At 37.2% G+C, this 18,239-nt stretch overlaps 1 protein-coding gene across 1 annotated transcript in view; it reads right to left on the bottom strand.

Annotated features, from left to right (window-relative positions):
- The window catches only part of FBN2 (fibrillin 2), a 168,459-nt gene that overhangs the window by 98,191 nt on the left and 52,029 nt on the right, over positions 1-18,239 (bottom strand). Inside the window, 7 exon segments of the mRNA XM_014954806.1 lie at positions 351-473; positions 1,136-1,261; positions 1,824-1,943; positions 8,742-8,879; positions 9,656-9,889; positions 10,615-10,767; positions 12,735-12,860. Of these exon segments, the coding sequence (XP_014810292.1) occupies positions 351-473; positions 1,136-1,261; positions 1,824-1,943; positions 8,742-8,879; positions 9,656-9,889; positions 10,615-10,767; positions 12,735-12,860 (1,020 nt within the window).

The raw sequence follows: 18,239 nt of genomic DNA, 5'->3' as shown, positions 1-18,239 counted from the left end.
TCAATGTAAAACCTTTTAAACCTCTTAAACTTCCCGTATTGCTGCTCACTTTACCACATCATGAAGGGTCTGCATAGTTTGCTGCATTTACAATGCTCCAAGACTTTTCAAAAGCTAATTTATCATCTCTTGTATCTTTCACAATACCATTAAATAATTCAGTTATTTATTTCTATAAGTGAAAGACCTATTTCTACCCCAGGCAGCTTAAGAAATCTACTGTAATGGTAATGTATTAGTATGATATTAAATCCATGTGATGAGATTGCCGTTCTTGCATTAATGAATGGACCAGAAAGGCCCATTTCAATCAAGATTGTCTCACTGCGTTACCCCTCAGTTCTACATACCAGTACAGTAACGCCCATTTGGAGCCAGAACAAATCCTGGTTTGCAGATGCATTTAAAACTTCCGTCTTCGTTTATGCACATCCCATTTAAACACATGTTTGTAGTGGTACACTCATCATGGTCTGCAAATATTGCAAAGAAAACTGCTTATAGTTCTTCACCTTACAGAAGATGACACAGTAAAAATAAATGATCAGGGCTGATATGACATACTCCTTCACTGGAAGATTAAATTCTACTCATAACTTTGATGAAGTTGCTGAACAGTTTTCACTCTACAGACAAAGCAGCATTTTTTTTCCCCACTGTGATCAGTTACTTTGTGTGTTTCAGTAGACTATCTATGGAAGAACAGGGTGCCTCTTTCTTTCTTACATGAAAGGAAAAAAAGTTTCAGTCATCTGACAGAATTAAGAGTGTGTTGTTTATCTAGGAAGTTTTTTTTTGACACAGTATACTCAAAATTAAAAACAGTTATTTCTTCAGCAGTGCTGATATATGGAGCATATGCTAAAAAGCTTTAGGGAAAAATGTTATTCCTGGCACTGAGTTACCTGGGACTCTTGAGGAGAGATGTGGCTTCAAAAACAAAAATTACCTCAAGTTTTCGTTGAAATCATGCAATTCCCTACAATAACTGTTTGAATGCAGGGGCTCTAAGTTCACCTCAGGTCGTACCTTACTTCAAAAAAGGTAATCCTTAATGATCCTTAACAGTAGTATGAAGTACAATTTCTAGAATCACTAAGTAAATTCCTGCCCCATTATTTAGAAGAGTTCTTACCCACACAATTTTTTCCATCTGTAGCCAATTCAAACCCGGCATTGCAAATACACTGGAAACTTCCATCAGTATTTACACAGCGACCATTTTTACAAAGAACACCATTCTGGATGCACTCATCTATATCTAAGGAAAAAAGAAAAAGATCAAATGATCAGAGAATTACTGTTAGATAAAAAAATATACAGTGGCAATTATTACTTTGAAAAATACTAGCAAATATTATTTGAGTATTACTTGAAAAAATTTTCCAAAGATGTTTAAAAATTTCTTCTCATTGCATTAGTGATAGGAAAAATATTTTTTTACAGACCTGTACAATACATGCTACAATGCTATATTTTCTAACACTCAGCAATTACTTTATGAATACTTTAAAAAAACCTACTCACACATTCATCTGTGTAAATACATAAATATACACCTGTTGTACTAATAGTCTATTTCCTGATTTTTTTGTGTAGAACTCCCAGCTGGGGAATTTCCTGGCCAAGTGACAAATATTCCAGAATAATGGATACGTGTTAAAAGGCAGCAACAGAACAAATCGAATGGTAGCCCAGAACTAGAGCTCCAATTAAAGATTTATTGAAAGTGCACTGCTAGCTATTTTTTTAACTCCAATGGGATCTGACACAAGGGGTCAGAACATCTGCAGTGTCAGCAGACGTGAAACAAATTTTCTTACCAATGCAAGCCTGCTTGGTAGGAGTTCTCTGGAAACCTGCGTGGCACTTGCAGTAATAGGAACCAGGTGTGTTGACACAGTCTCCATTAGAGCATGGGTTTGATGTGCATTCATCAACATCTGTTGGCAGCACAGAGGAGCATTAGTGACTTCACAACGCATACAACTTTTTTTTTTTCAATTCTAGAAGTTTCTAAGTGGAAACGACAGTAACTAAGAGTCAAATGCTAAATACTAAAACTTGTTCTCGGTGCAAAATCATTACTTTCCTAAGAACACAGAGCTGTTCCTAGTCCAAAGAACTGAAATCCTACTACATCATTTATAAGCATCTTGAAAGACAAAAGAAAAAATACACGTGAGGATTTTGAGATATGAGATCTGACAGCTGCCTAGTTAAAGCGAACTTTATTCCACATAGTTTCATTTAAGTGAATGACCATTCATTCTTCTTTGGAATGAAACCAATGCAAGTCAAAATCGGCATTTTAAAATCAGAGCAAATCATGGCATCCCAAAACTGCCCACTGTATTACAAGTTTACCGTAGAAATGTGAGGAGGGGCCACACACCAGCAGGAGGGATTCTTAATGAGACCACAATCTGTGCACCACGTTTCAATCACTTATGCCCCATTGCACCCTCAACCCCAGATTCAATCTAGCCCTTTTCTGCAATGTACCTTACTCTCCTTTTCCAAGGTTTTTAGCATTTGGGTGCAACCAAAAACACTTTAACCACCTTAAATCCTAGGTAACTGATTAGAAATAAATTTGATACAGTACTCTGAAAACTTTAACTCCTTTCAAGAACTCTTCATAAATTTGATCCCCAGTGGTTACCAGTGAGCCAGCTGTGTCTTTTGCCTGAGGCAGCTATTCCCAGCTCTAAAGTAACACTGGTTGTTCCTCCCCATTATGCTTCCCCAAACCCTGCTAGGATTCTTGCTCTCTGTAATCTGGGAAGCAAAGCAAGTGCATTCCCCTGGTCTGGCAGGCAGGACTGCTGGCTCAGTCTCACCCTCAGCTACCAGAGGAAGACCTGAGCAGCTCCTCCTGCTACAGCTAAATTCAGAGGTTACAAGCTGAATGGATTCCTTAATGAAATCCCCCATTCCACCTTTTCTAGTATGACTTTTTTCCCTCCAGCTGTGCCTTCCATTTCACTTACTCATCTCTTCATTTAGGTAGGCTTTAACACCACAAAGCCAATGCTGATTTGTGGTATCTGCCTGTAAACTGCCATAGGAAGATGGAGGTAAGTAAAGCCACTGCTGATCAGTTCTTAGTAATGACAATTTTCCCATGCATTTTGCAGTGTACCCTAATGGGATGGAATGTGAAATTAAACTTAGAAGAATATGCACATGTTAAAAAAACGCGTACTTCCAGAAAGTGTTGTGCCATGAATGACTTGATTCCAACAAACAGCAAAAGGTTAGCTTTGTTCTAATTTAACCGTAAACATGACCATACATTTCATGGGATTTATGCTGTTAATGTATACACAGTTAAAACCAATAGCATCATAGAATCATAGGATCATAGAATAGTTTGGGTTGGGAGGGTCATCTAGTCCAAACCCCTACAATGAGCAGGGACATCTCCAAACAGATCATGTTGCTCAGAGCCCCGTCCAGTCTGGCCTGGAATGTTTTCAGGGATGGGGCAGCTACCGCCTCACTGTGCAACCTGCTCCAGTGTTTCATCATCCTCATTGTAAAAAATGTCTTCCTTATATGTAGTCTAAATCTTCCTTTGTTTAGTTTAAAGCCATTACCCCTTGTCCTATCGCAACAATCCTTGCTTAAAAAAGTTTGTCCCCATCTTTCCTGTAGGCCCCCTCTAAGCACTGGAAGGCTGGTATAAGGTCTCCCCAAGAGCCTTCTCTTCTCCAGGCTGAACAACCCCAACTCTCTCAGCTGTCAATATACATATCAAAGAGATATGGGTTTACTGAAATCACTGATATAATGAGCTGGTTTACAGCATTCCTGGTGCCTAGATGCAATCAGACTGTTTTGGGTAAACAGTGACATGAATGAAGGCAAAGTAAATGGAAGAATCAAATACCTCCTTTCACGGATATTTACCTCATTCACATTTGCATAGCAGCTGATAGTATCACTCCAGTAAAACCCCAAGAATGAAGCAAGATAAAGAAAAGATAAACAAAAAAGCAATTCAGAGTGTTAAATACAATGAAGAAAACAGTAACTGTGCTTTTATACTGCAGCAGACTTCTACATAATTATAGTAACTTTCTGCTCTCATGCTTCTCTACACTACCTGGCTGTTGAGATACTCCTTCTCATGAGTGCTAGATAGGGTATTTTTAACTCAGTGCTTAATTGACATGGGGGGTCAAGGAGGATCATACATAATCCCTTCATAACAAAGTCCTCAGCTACCAATAAAACGTCAAACTCTAAATCACATTTTCACATGAAAGTTTTGCCAAATGTCTTAATTCAAATTACTTTACTGTATATTTATCTTGCTTTAGTATAGGGGAGGACAGGGGGAACTTATGTTTAGTTTTCCTACAGAGAATTACATTTATTACTTTCTTTATTATAGGTTTCAACTTGCTTCATCTGTTGAAGAAAGCATGTTCATGCTAGAAATATATCCTGCTGTAAATTAATTTATAAATTGTACAGCAGGAATGCAGTGTTCCTCTATGAAATAGCTGACTTAAACTTAGAAAATCCTTCCAAAACCATGTGCATCAGATGATTTCCATATAAAATATGCATCTTAAGATGCTCTTATTTTTATAAGCTGTTGATAAAAGAGGGGAATGGCAAATATATGTTAATATAAAGGAGTTGTTGGCTTTGAGTTTGCATTGCAACCATGCGTATTCCAGCAGTATAAACAGGAAACATCTGAGACAGAGGTATTTAACCCATTTATTCTATCTCCCAGCACACCCCTCTTCAGTGTCAAATATTTCTCTTTCACCACTTGCATCACACTTATCTTCAGTTTTCAGTGTTTCATCTGTAACACTTTTCAGAATTTCCTTAGACACAGTATGGAAATTCTAAAACCCCCCTGCAATGAGTCTGAAGATACATTACAAAATTTAAAATATGCAGATTTGTATTCTCAAAAGGACTAAAATTCAACACCACACAGCTACAGGATTGCGGCCACTTTCAAAGTCTCTACAATTTTATCTAGAGTTTTTTATAAACATAAAGAAATAAGAAAAGGTAAGAATACTACAGCTGTCTATCAGTTTGGGGAAAGGGACTGACCATTCAGCGTCAGATCACCAAGGACACTTATGGTCCCTAACTCATCAAGCATGTTCCATAACGACAGCAACATACTACAAATTTAGGTCTAGAGTAGCATGTAACAACATTATTTTTATATTTGGCAGGATAATTTTGAAAGAAGACTTTAACTCTATACAAAAATATCTAACAATGTCTGGCTTCTTTATTTATTGCCTGGGGAGTAAGCAGCCAGAGGGACTGAGCAGTATGGAAGAGTATTCATTTATATACCATTAACCTTACCCCATGCAGTGAAATGTAACTGTTCCCAATGCCCCAAAACCGTTCTTTCAGTTATGAGAAGCGTATCCAAGTTCAATTCAAGCAAGTACCCTTAATTTCATTTAATATGTATCAGTACACACAGAAATTCCATGTAGTGAAGTTCCTGACTACATTTCCAAGACAACTTTCTGTGTGATTTATAGCAATTACCATTCACAAATCAATTATTTCAGTGTGGCACTTAAGATACTGTGGCTACTTCTTTATAATACTACTAGAAAATAACAGTGAAACAAAGCTGTCTTATCTAGGATAAATATTAATTAAAAAGTCTTCTGAATATAAGCAGCTACTCAAAAATCAAACAACTGAAGAGTCAAAATAATGACTGATCTGTTTCATACAGAAAAAAATAGGGAAAAAGAGACTTAAACTTGCTGGAAGCCATTGATTTTTTTCCTTGCTTTCAATCAAGAACATTACTGTATCTGGTACAGCATCTTCCACTTCTGTTAAACCACCTGAAATTTTTGTTTTGATCCCATCGCATCCCAAATTGCCTCAGCTTTCAGACTACCTTTTCATGCTGAGGTGTGCATTACGAAGTCAGGATAAATTCCCTAAGCCAATCCACCTTTTTCCTAGGCACATAACTCTGTGTTAGACAATTAAACAGGTCAACAATGTATTATTTTTTTTCCCCATGCACCTCTCAATCTAGTCTCACGGTTTTCAGGCACTTAAGCTGAAAATCAGATACAACTTCACTCTTATCACAAGCCTGGAGTAAAGGATGAATGGCAAGGCTGGCGGTCTACAGCGTGAGCCCAGAGGAGAAAGGGACTCAATACCAGCCAGCTGTTATGAAGAATCAGTTTCAGCACTGAGAAATTTAAATCTGATGAGCCTTTTAAACCAAAAATGGCTGTCCTACTTTATTTTTTCATGCAAAATTTCTTCAATAAGAACTGAAAAACAAAAAAGTTTAAATTAAATCCATATAGCTTTACTTGCTGCAACCTAACTATAAAGGGTCACAAAGATAGAGCAAATGAAGCATTTCACAATAGGCTTAACCACAGAGTTTAATCCTTTTTTTGGACTAATCGAAAAGCCACTCTCAAGTGAAATTAGTACATTGGTCATTTAGGCTGGTAAGCCAAAAAGGAGCCAAAGGCACCGCTTCTTTTGTGCCAGTGCTTATTGAAACTTTTGCTCACTGAAAGCAGAACTCTAAATGGTAAGCCAACCTCAGGTGAGGCTATTTGTTTATCTACCTACCGAATATTTCCTAGTAGTATTAATACCTAGTATTTAATCTGGAGTTACCTCTTACTTAGGAGTTAATCATAACATCTGCATCAAGATTTGCTTTGGTTTGACTTTACTTTCCACATTTTTTCTTAGTCTTTTAACTTACATATATCACATTATCAACATATGCATTTGATTAATAATCAAATAATTTTAATAGTATCAAACCATACCCATTATTTTACCTCAGGATTTCCATTTATTTTCCATGCTTTGCAAATTAAAAAAAAAAGGCTTTGTGAGTTTAACAGCATTCAAATTTCATACGACGCTGTGAACTGCTACTTAACCACATGCCACCTTTATGCTACCTGCTGATACGAAACACAAAGTAGCTCAGGAAATTATATTAGAGACAAATGACATTGTGCCTTTCCATGGCATGCAGGCTCATTTTTTACAGCTATGTGCTCTTTCAGTATATTTCTTCATGCAGAATAATTCTTTATAAGCATGAGCAAGCATTTACCATAATCATGCTCTACCACGATGTTATTTATCACTGTTTTTTAATGATCCGAACCTAGGATGGTTGCCTCAAGAAGTACAGTTTAGAAAGACCTTTCATGTTTTTCAGCTGCTAACTTTATAAAAATCGTATATTCAGATTCTTATCATTACTCATCTATATTTCTTCATTTGAACTTAGAAAGCAAAAGTAACAAAAATATCATAAATATATTCTGTGTTAGCAAACAGGTAAAAAACGTTTGTGTGTTTCAGATATTTTCAACTTGCCTCCCTAGTAATCAAAGAATATGAATACAAGCTGTGAACCATATTTCATCAATAAACATTAGTTCAATCTGCCGCTCTCAGAAGATGCTCAGCACATTTCAAGACAGTTCTTTGAGTCAAGGTCCAACATAGTTAAAAATTTCAGCAGTGCACAATTTAGTGCTGGGAACAAAAGTGCCAGGGCTCTTTCCGTGCACTGTGAAGAGAGAATATCCATGGAAGACAGATTTATAGTAAAACTCCCACTCTCCATTTACAATGCACTTATATCTCCTGGGGCCCAAGGATGCAGCAGGAGATTAAGCCTCTTGAATTTCCTAGCCAGAGATCAGAGGTGCAGGAAACTCTCACCCAAACAAAAAAAGCTGAAAAAGTTGGGCTTGCTGTACCATAGAGAACAACTTGGAAGAAGAACTTCCACAAACGGTTTTCAAGTACACAAAGGTGCAAAGAGGAAGGCACTGGGGATATGACAAGAAACAATAAGCTGAAATTTTTTGCAAAATAGTGTTTAAATTAGATTAGACGTTCTTCAAACTTTCTGGAAGTTTAACTGTCGGAGTACTGCAACTGCCTGGGAAAGTAGTGAAATCTCCACCAACTGACATTTCTTACGAGGGTGTACAAACAATGGTCAGGAACGATCTAGCCATAACTGACCCCCAGCTAAGGGTCTCACAATCTCTCAGGTGCAGTACATCAAGTCAATTTGAGAAAGGAAAACAGAGAGTTTAAACATGGGAAGGCACAGGGACATCAAAGGAAAAGTGCTATTCAATAGCTGTTGCATTTTACTTTTCCAGAAGGCAGGTTGCTAAACCCAAATTCAGCTCTTGTTATAAAAAGTTAGCAGTATATATTTTTACAGGAAATGCAAAGATAATCAAAGTTAATTAACGCATTTTTTTAATGACTTGATATCTTTCAAACTGTCATTCATCCTTACAAGCTGGTAAAAAATAAATTATGCCCTTCATTATCTTGAACATAACTTGACACTAACTCCTGTAGCAAAAAAGGAGCTATGTGAGCATAACAAAAGAACTTACTTTACTGAAAGTGAAGACAAAAATATACAATGCCCATCAGGTACAGAAATACTCAATACCAATATTTGACATTAAAGTGGTTTTTTTTTACGCTAACAGTTAACTTTCTAGAATATTTTAAATCATTCTGATGTAAGTAATATCATGGTCTTTGCACTCTCTTTCACAAGAGCAGTATCATTAAAATTTATATGTATGTGGGGGGAAAAAGAATATACTTTTAGAAAAAAAACAACACAGACTTAAAGTGGAAAAATATTAGCATTTTAAAAGCAAAAATGGATTTTAGAAAAGTGCACTTACCGATACAATCCCCATTTGCATCTTGCTTATATCCCATGTTGCACTCACATCGGTAACTAGAAAGGGTTGGTATACAACGTCCATTTAAACAAAGGTTGGGATGGTGCTTACAGATGTCTATTGTCTGATTGAGTATTGCTAAATAATAAAAAAAAAGAGATGAGACAAATATTCATATTTTCAAATAGAAGTGAATATGAAGATTATACTTGGCTTCAGAAAGTATGTTATTAGGTGCATAAATATATCCATCAAGTATTTTTTCCAAACTCTATCTGTTGATGTGACAGTAAACTAACAAAACCAAGTAGCTCTCATAAAGAAAAAACACATTAGACAGTCAATTATAATTTACTATTTAGGTGTATAACCTGATAAGATTGTCAGTGGCCTCAAGAATAAACCACAATTTGGGTGAAAGTTGAAGCTGTCTCTTCCTATATGTTTACTATTTTCAGTGTATCTGTCTTTACAATACCCCTTGCATTTACTTTACAGTTCTGATCCTAAAGACATGCTTATGCTTGTTACAAGCAACTTTACATATACGAGACTTCCCTCTGAGCATTATTCATCTTGGGTTTTCAGTCAATGCAGTGTTCCAGCAGGACAGGTAAGTTTTACATTTGGAGGAAAATGAAAAAAGAACAGTTTATTTTAACCCTAGCATATTTGCAAACACTCAGGAATTTGGAGTTTTGTTAGTGCTGACCAAGACAGATCAGCAGGGAGAGCATAGGCTCAAGGGCTCCTGAACTGAGGTTCAACTGAGGTTTCTTAGAAGTCCTAAATGCAAAGGGATTTTTGTGTTAAGAACACGATATCATTTCCACACTAAAAACTACGCAGAAAAAAGGGAAAAAATAAAGGAATTAAAAAAGAAAGAAACAAGTCAGAACAATGCAAGTACTCACTTAGGCCTGTAATTATTGGGCCATTTCCAGTGGGAGTTTGACCACCTGTCCCTACCCCTGCTCCGCCTACACCTGGGGAGAAACCATTGTTTCCAGGGATGGGAATGAATCCTGCTCCTCCTGGGCCATAGCCATTGCCGTTGCCACCAGGAAGGAACCCGTTTCCTCCTGTCCCACCACCTCTGGAACCACCTCCAGCAGAAGCACCATCCACACAAAGTCTGCGGTGTTCATCTATTAAACAGGAACGCATAGAGAAGCATAAAATAAATCAACTCTTCAGAGTCAGCTTGCTACAAAAACCAGAACACCAAATCCTCATTTCTTTGATGTTGTGTATTTCCTCTCCCACTCCTAATCCATGGCTGTGATAGGTGTTATTTAAGGAAGGACACTAAAAAAATAGAAGGATATACTGTAGTTTACAACTATTTGTTGAAAACGTTTTGTTGATGTGTTGCCAGCAGCACTGTAACTCCCTGGTCACTCAGAGATCTTGATATAGATAAACTGAAAATACATTTCACTAGGGATGTGGACTATTATTCTGTGAGCAGAGTTGAAAGTATAAATGAAATACTGATGCATTTTTAGTTCAAAGTAACCAAAATTTAATGGAACAAGAGAGCAGCTGTTCCTTTAAATAAAAATGAACTGTGGACCCTCAGAGTCATTTCCTCTTTGAGCTTGACCACAAAATCTTTCCCATTTCCCAAGTACTATTTCCAAAGTCAACAAAAGGACGTTAAAGAAACTAGTCCCAAACAATCATGGACCAGAAAAAATGGCTCACAGATGGTAACATCAGAATGAAAAACACAAGAATGAATAATAATGTAATTTCTGACTTTCTCCAGTTAGCCTACATTTTAAAGCAGTTTAAAATATTCCAGTGACCTTCACCCCAACTAGAATGGACAGCAAGAAGGAGAAAACCAGCTAACCAACAAGCCACTCACCAGATCCCCTGACAGGACACATCTCTGGAACAGACCCAATGGCCCAGCACCGTCCAGACTCACAGCAGCACTGCCTTTTGGTGAACCTACCAGGAAGCTCCTGTGCACAGCGGCCACTCACGATGTTAGAGAAACATGTACTTGCCCTTTGATCTGAAAGTTATTTTAAAAAGAAAACCAGAAATTGTAAAGTGAACTCTCAAAATTACTTTCCCTAATTCAGTTCATATAAGGACTAAAATGTTTAGAAAGTTTTAATTAAAAAAAAACAAACAAAAAACAAACCAAAACAAACCCCAAAACACCCCAAAACACACTCAACTGTTATCTGAGGTGATCAGCACCAACACACTCTACATTTGGCTTACTGCATGATCATGTATTTGCAGTGACGCTAGTCTTGCATTAATCCAACACGCAATCTTAAAATCTGTTCAAGCTAACAAGAAATCTGGATGATACAAAGGATACAAACAAATGTAAACAGAAGCTAGAAACAAATACATAAAAAGCCTACTATGCCAAAAATCAAGACTTTTCATGTAACAACTGCACCGTCAGTAAATTCACTTAATTTAATCCGCACTGCCCAGCAGACTGAATGTACAACAGTATCTTTATTAGTGCAATGTGAAAACTACATAAACATGTCAGTGTTTGTTATATTCAAGTTCCTTCAAGGACACGTCCTAGGTCTTTTACTGTCACACTCCTGAATGCTGGCTAAGAGAAAAGCTCAATGAATTTGGAAAGACATAGTACCAATGACAATAACTGAGCACATCCTGATATTTTGGTTAACAGCAAATATTTATCTTAAACCAGGAAGAATAAAATGATTTGCATTAATAAGGATTACGTTCTTCATCTTCTCCTAAGTACAGGAAAAATTATGTTTCTAGAGTATACAAATTATACTCCAATAGTATGATAATTTGAGAGCACAAGAACTTTGAGAAACATGTTCATTTAAGGGAAGAAGACTCTGTGACACAAGGGGCTTCCTTAGCAGACTAGGCATGTGATTGGTGTGAAATTGGTTCTGGGAGCTGACTTTAGAAACCAGGCTGTAAAACATGCCAAAATCCATAAAAATTTTGATCATATTGGAAATCATAGGTTCTCAGTATTCTTGAGGCTAGCCACAATATATTCGAAATATGGCACTCCTCAGATGAACCTAGATAATAAAAGCTGGCTCCATTGTGCAAAAAATTAACCATGTGAAATCACTTATACGTCTGGTGTTGCTACTGGCTTACATCATTTATCCATAATTCAGAAATCCCTTCAGAATTCCCATCCCTTTCCCAAAATGAGAACAAAGTGGTTTGAGATGTCGGAAATAAGAAGAACCATATGTGATCTAGAAAAGACACTATTATTAGCAATTGTTAATGTTTTTTAAACATGGTATGCAGTATTTTTAGTTAATTCATCACAATGGTTCATGCTGTATATTGGACATGTGCAGCTCTTCAAAAGAAAACATCACATACGAAAATAAGCATAACTCTCTTTTGTAATATAGGAATATTTTAAATAAATTGTCCTATAAAACCTGCAATCTAATGAAATGTAGTATTTGGTTTATTTTATTATTAGTGGCACCTCAGTACACACTACGTAATGCCCTCTGAGTTTATAAATGTGCCTTATATTGGTCTCTAAAGGTTAAATTAACTTATGTGAGACGGAACTTGAAATACCAAGTAAGGATAAATGTTTGCTCCTTTAGAATCAAACTGAGCTTAGTTTCTGGTTTCATCAGACGCAGGTTAAAGGAATAATTACAATTAATATATCCTATGTTTGCCTAGACAACAGAGAAAAATTAATTTTTTCCTACAAAGATCCAGGTCTCAGGCAGCAGTTCCCAGGCTACAACACAGTCAACACAGAGGGATCTACTCCCTACATAAAGATGGCTGCAGTGGCAATCATCATCAGATGCTACGAATTTTAAGTAGCTGGATCAGAGACACTAGTTAGTTAGCACATAGTGACGTCCAGGGAGGCAGAGAGGGAAGTGCTAGATGGTTGGGACAGAAGTTCTGCTGCTTAATTAGATGGCCGTAATAATCTTCAGAGCTAAATAGGCCACAGGGTGGAATGCCTACCAATACAGCGGGAGCCATCTGTGGATGTGACGTAACCCCGTGGGCAGACGCAGAAATAACTTCCCACAGTGTTAGAGCATTCACCGCCTTCACAGATTCCTGGGATGATGCTGCATTCATCAATATCTATACAAAAAGGAAATAACATAGGATAATTAGCAGAGCACTTGAACATACTGTATTAAAAAGAGGGAAAGACGGCTTTTCTGAAATAAAGTTGTTATTCAGCTCAGATTCAATAGCATAATGCTGGTGTTTGCATACTGCAAATACTTTTGTTGACCATCTAATGGAGGCTTTCCTTATCCATTTAAGGGGCATACCACTTCAAATTGCAGAGTCATGACAGCAGTCTGGGATTTCCTCTAAATGACACATACTGGATGCCATCGCTAGGAAGCCTACAACCACAGTGCAATACGAAAATACACATCCTGAGTTTGAGTTGAAGGAAGGAGAATGGTACAGCAGCCAAGCATGACAGCTCTGGGCTTCTGTGACCACAGAAATATTGCATATTGGATCTGACTGCTTTCTGGCCTTCTAATTCTGCAACTCCAAGCCAAAATTTTGGCCAAGCTCTTCAAAAGTGACGAAATGCTGGATTTTTACTTTTTTTTCCCCCAGATATTTTCAATTCATTCAAATGTTTCTCCTAACTAAAAGTAGTCGTCTCACCTGAACACTGAAACAATTTTGTATGTAAAAACATATAAAGTGTGATGTTATCAAGCTGCTGGACAAGCTGCTGCATGTAACAAGGATCTGCTAGGGCACTCAGCACCAGGAACTAGTGCACTGTGTGCTGTCACAGCACAAACTGGAAGCAAAATAAGGAGCTAAGACAATAAGAAGCAATGAAGGAATAGGCTGACTGTATTGTTAGAGATGTGAAGCACAGCAGTGCAAGCTGGAATGGAAGAAATACAAGTGGGAAGAACAGCATGAGCGTGAAGACTATGTCATGACCATATATACAAACAAGCCATTTTAAGTAACCACCTCATTCAACATCTGTGATAAACTTTAGATATATGATTTAGTAACCTAATTTTGCTTTTAAGTGACCTCTGTACATTAGCTTTTTGAATGTTTTTCAGTGAACGCGAACTGTGGCCCAGTTTAACACGGCAGCCATTATGAGAAAACATGGGGAAACGTGGACCAACTTTCTAACTAGCTTGAGATGAGTTATTTTTTCCAGTTCGAATCATATGCTACTGCAGGTTTTGAATGGCATCTAAATTTGCATGGTCCACGACAGCTTGTTTGCAAAAATTTAGATGCCGTATTCATTTAAATTAGCTTTCATATTGCAAAACAAAGGTTAAAACAAAAAAATCAGGCTGTCTTATGTCAAATAGTACAGGAGAGTACAGTACATCAGAAAGAGCCTATGACAGAAATTATCCTGTGATGACACTCTGAAGGTTTTCACATTCCTTATAAGAAAGGCTTGGGACCCCACAGACTATTCCTTGCACTTTTATACAGACCTATCTTTTCCTTGGACCTGTCACTCCAGAAATTCTCTATTTGCCTCAGAATACAGATTCTATTCTATTCATTCATCTATATTTCTATTTCTATTTCTATTTCTATTTCTTCTATTTCTATTATTTCTATTTTTATTTCTATTTCTTTCTATTTTTTCTATTTTTTGTTCATCTATTCTATTAATTCTATTCTATCATTCTATACATCTCAGAACAGCTACTTGAGAAACAAACTTTAGCAGATGTTATTTCTTAGGAGGCTTTTATGTGATGAATACTTTGCTTCCTCCCTTGCTATATTCTCCACACTGAAAACTCAAAAAAAAAAAAAAAAAAAAAAGGAAGAGTGCCAAAGAGATCCGGTATTCACAGGAATTATATCAAAAAGGTTAACTCCCCCCCGTGGGAAGGTCCACCCATGAAGAACTCCCTTAGGATATTAATCTACAGACGATCTTCATGTACTGAAAGGAAAATTAAGTTTTGCCACAAGGCTTCTAAGAATGTGAAAACTGTTCTTTGTAAAGTAAAGGTATAAATAAAACAATCCCTCTCCCACTGGCATGTCCTTGGGAGTGTCACTGTAGAAAAGTCAATTTATTTTACAGTCTTCAAACTTCCTAACTGGTCTATACATGTAAGCATCCTGTGGCCCTTGTTTTTTGTTTTCCACTATGAAGTAGAATCAGAGGAAGTGAAAACTCTGTCTTTTTAATAAGGTTATTTGAGCATTTCAGAGGATGCAAAAAGTTTAAATTTTACATTAAAATAGTTACAAAATGACAACAACTATTCCCCACATTTGAGACATTTGCTCAAGTGTGTACAAAAGGCAATGTCATTTTTGCTAAATCAAAACACTTCTAAGAAATAATGCTTTCACTTAGGACTTCACCGTTACCCACTGCAGAGATTCCAGAATTTCAAATGATGGAATAAATCAAAACCAAATAATTCCCCAGGAAATCTGTGAAATCTTGCATTCATTTACTATATTAAAGACAATTCTGATTTAATCCAATGAAATGGAACCATGTGTGTAAATCAAAACAGAACCGGAACTGGCTGTATGCCTTGTTGAGATCTCTCATGCAGTACAGGTCTTTCACAACCCATAAGTCTTTTAAATATGAACACTGTCTTCTGTACACACGCACAGTCTGAAACATCATGTCAGAAACGCAGGCAAGAAAATTGGATCAAATGAGGACTCCGCAGGAGAGGCTTACTTTTTCCAGGAAGTGACACCTTTCCAATGGCAGAGTCACTGGATGCTTATGCAAGAAACCTCCTTTATTTTAGTATCGCCTGACAATCTCAAGGAAATACTATACTATCCTTTTTCATCACTACTGCAGCGGTTCCAAAAATGAATTCCAAAATTTGTTCAGAAGTTCAAGGGCACCCAAACTTTGATAAAGATATCACCAGCATGTTGATCACAATTTACCGGCACTGAAATACTGTCTGAAGATGCAAATGCTGTACACACAAATGGGACGCCACAAATCTGACAGCAACTGCCACCAGTGATACATGAGCAAGTCAAATTCAAAAATCCGTGTGCTAGAACCTAGTTACATAGCATTTTCAGAATATCTTTTAATTCAGTCACTCTCTTAGAGAGCGGGTCTTAAATCTTGTAGGTTTCATAGCATTTCTATCTTTTCAGTTTTGATAACTGAGATACAACAGCAGCTACTATACGTAAGAAAAAAAGTAAACCACAGGAAAAATTACTCTATAAAAATCTGACTACAAAACCAGTAGGCAGGCACTTGAAAACTGAAAGCTTGCTCTTCATTTTCACTCTGTTTGGCACAGGCACCTGCTACTTTAATGGCAGTAATCTTGATTACAAGAACACAGCACCTGATCCTCTACCAAAGGAAACCAAATTCCAAAGTAGTTGCTCACACAGTACAAAGCCCATTGAGGTAATGATTAGGTGGAATTTGTAGTGCTGGCAAGTGAAAGACTTAGGAAGGAAGCAGTTAGCCACTTCTGCAAAGCTGCAGAACATAGACCATCCTTCTCACCTGGCTACATGCACGGGAGTTTAACACTGTCTAGGGCTCTTGTCCAAGAATGACAGGGAGCTGTGAAGGGAGGAAGCACCTTCCTGAAATCTGGGCAGTGACCAGAGTGGAAGGAAGACTCCAGAGTCTTCTCCATGCGGACAGAAAAACTTTTTTTTAACCAATTAGCATGGAGAACCCTTGTGGAAGAATAAACTTCTTACTTACTGGAGTAGTACCAAGTCAGTGCATTTTTTTGTCTCACTAGTTTTTGAGCTAAAGCTCTGTCTCTCCTTCCCCCTCCCTGGTTCTTGCACACATAATTCTTTCAACAAGATCTCTGTTACTTCTGACTGGAAATTCTGAGACTTTACCTCAGGAAGAGCTATTTTTAGGATGGTCAATTGAAAAAGTTAGGCAATTTCCTCCCTCCCCCCCCTCCAAAATACGTAAATTAATAGTCTCGGGGAAAATGCTCCAAAGATAGTAAGAGGAGATGCTGTCTTAAGAGTGAATGGTTGTGGTTCCAACGTTGCACACAAGATGAGAACCAATTTAAATGTGTGGCATAAACTTTGCAGGTGTGAGTATTAATAGGTGAGCTTCTGCCAAAAAAACCTCAGCCTGGCTACCCATGCAGAATTCATGACTTTTACTGCTACAGTAAGCAGGATTTTATGAATTACTGAATTAAAAGTACCAGAAAAGGGGCTCTCAACTGCTGAGTTTTGAAAAAGGGTTCCCTGAAAATAGTTTTAGTCTATAGTAATAGCTGATAGTATCACATTTGAATAACACACAGTGCGATGTAATTATACATTGAAGCAAGAAAACCAGATATAGAACGGTTTCTTTTAAAAGGTTGTTTGCATTCTGGTGCCACATTTTTATTTTAGAAGAAAAAAAGTTAGCCTGTGTCATACAGTCCTATCCCTTTGCTGTCAATCATACAGCAATCTATCTTTTTGGAAGAGATTCAGAGGCATCCTACCTCCTAGAGTACCTTTGACTGTAAAGGGTGTGATAACTAACTGCATTTAGTCAAGGAGCACGTTGCTTTTTCAGTTTGAGAGCAGTAAGCGGAATGAACAGATTTATTAGATCCTTGAAGTACTTAACAAGTAGCAGTCCCACTCCTATGTAAAACAGCAAGCACAACTGAAAGCTTATTTCTCATCTCAGTTTATCTATATACAGTCCACCTCTGAACAAACCACAGATGCAAGTGCCATAAATTCTGGAAGATAACATCCTAAAAATGAACAGAACCTAATTGCTAAAAAGACAACGAGAACTCAATATATTGTAGACCAAAACTTTTAGGCCAAAAAAAAGATAAGGGTTTGGGGTTTTCTTTTATTTAGTTAAGACATCACACTAGTGCTTCAGATATCTGGAATTTGGTACAACCCCTGTAATGGCCTTTTCCAAATTTTTTCAGCTCTGTGCCCATTCCTTGAATCCTTTTATGACTTGCCCAATAGTAGAGGGAATTGTCTTGACTACTGTGGAAAGTCTATAAATTGGGAATATAGAAAATCCTATAAATAAAATCAGTAATGTTGAACCCTGAGCTGGATTAATTTCAAAGGTCTTATTTTAAGACCTTTAAATGGCCTAACCTACCTAGTCACATTTCTGCACATGAGGGCACACACACCCAGTTACATGTAGAAGATGTTCTTATGTGCTTTGGAAATTCTTTAAACTCTCTTTACTGATATGCAATTGCCATTAATTTCCAAAAGGTCAATGTCAGTAAACTGTAATCTGAGGCTCAATATAAAAAAGTTAGTTGAATACATGCCTTTTAACCAATTTTGTTTTAGAAAAAGAAGCGGGAATACAATGCAAGCAAATAACCTAGCAAAGCAATGTTTATTGCTTAGCTTAGTTCTAGCAAAATCCATTAAAAATCCACAAAAAGCACAACATGAACATTCCTACTTACTCTAACAATAGCTATTGTTTCAAGGGGGAAAATCAGGAGA

This window comes from Calidris pugnax, unplaced genomic scaffold (genome assembly GCF_001431845.1).
Source record: "Calidris pugnax isolate Ruff unplaced genomic scaffold, ASM143184v1 scaffold157, whole genome shotgun sequence".
In the NCBI taxonomy this organism is placed as follows: Eukaryota; Metazoa; Chordata; class Aves; order Charadriiformes; family Scolopacidae; genus Calidris; species Calidris pugnax.
This window is presented reverse-complemented; position numbering and strand designations above follow the sequence as displayed.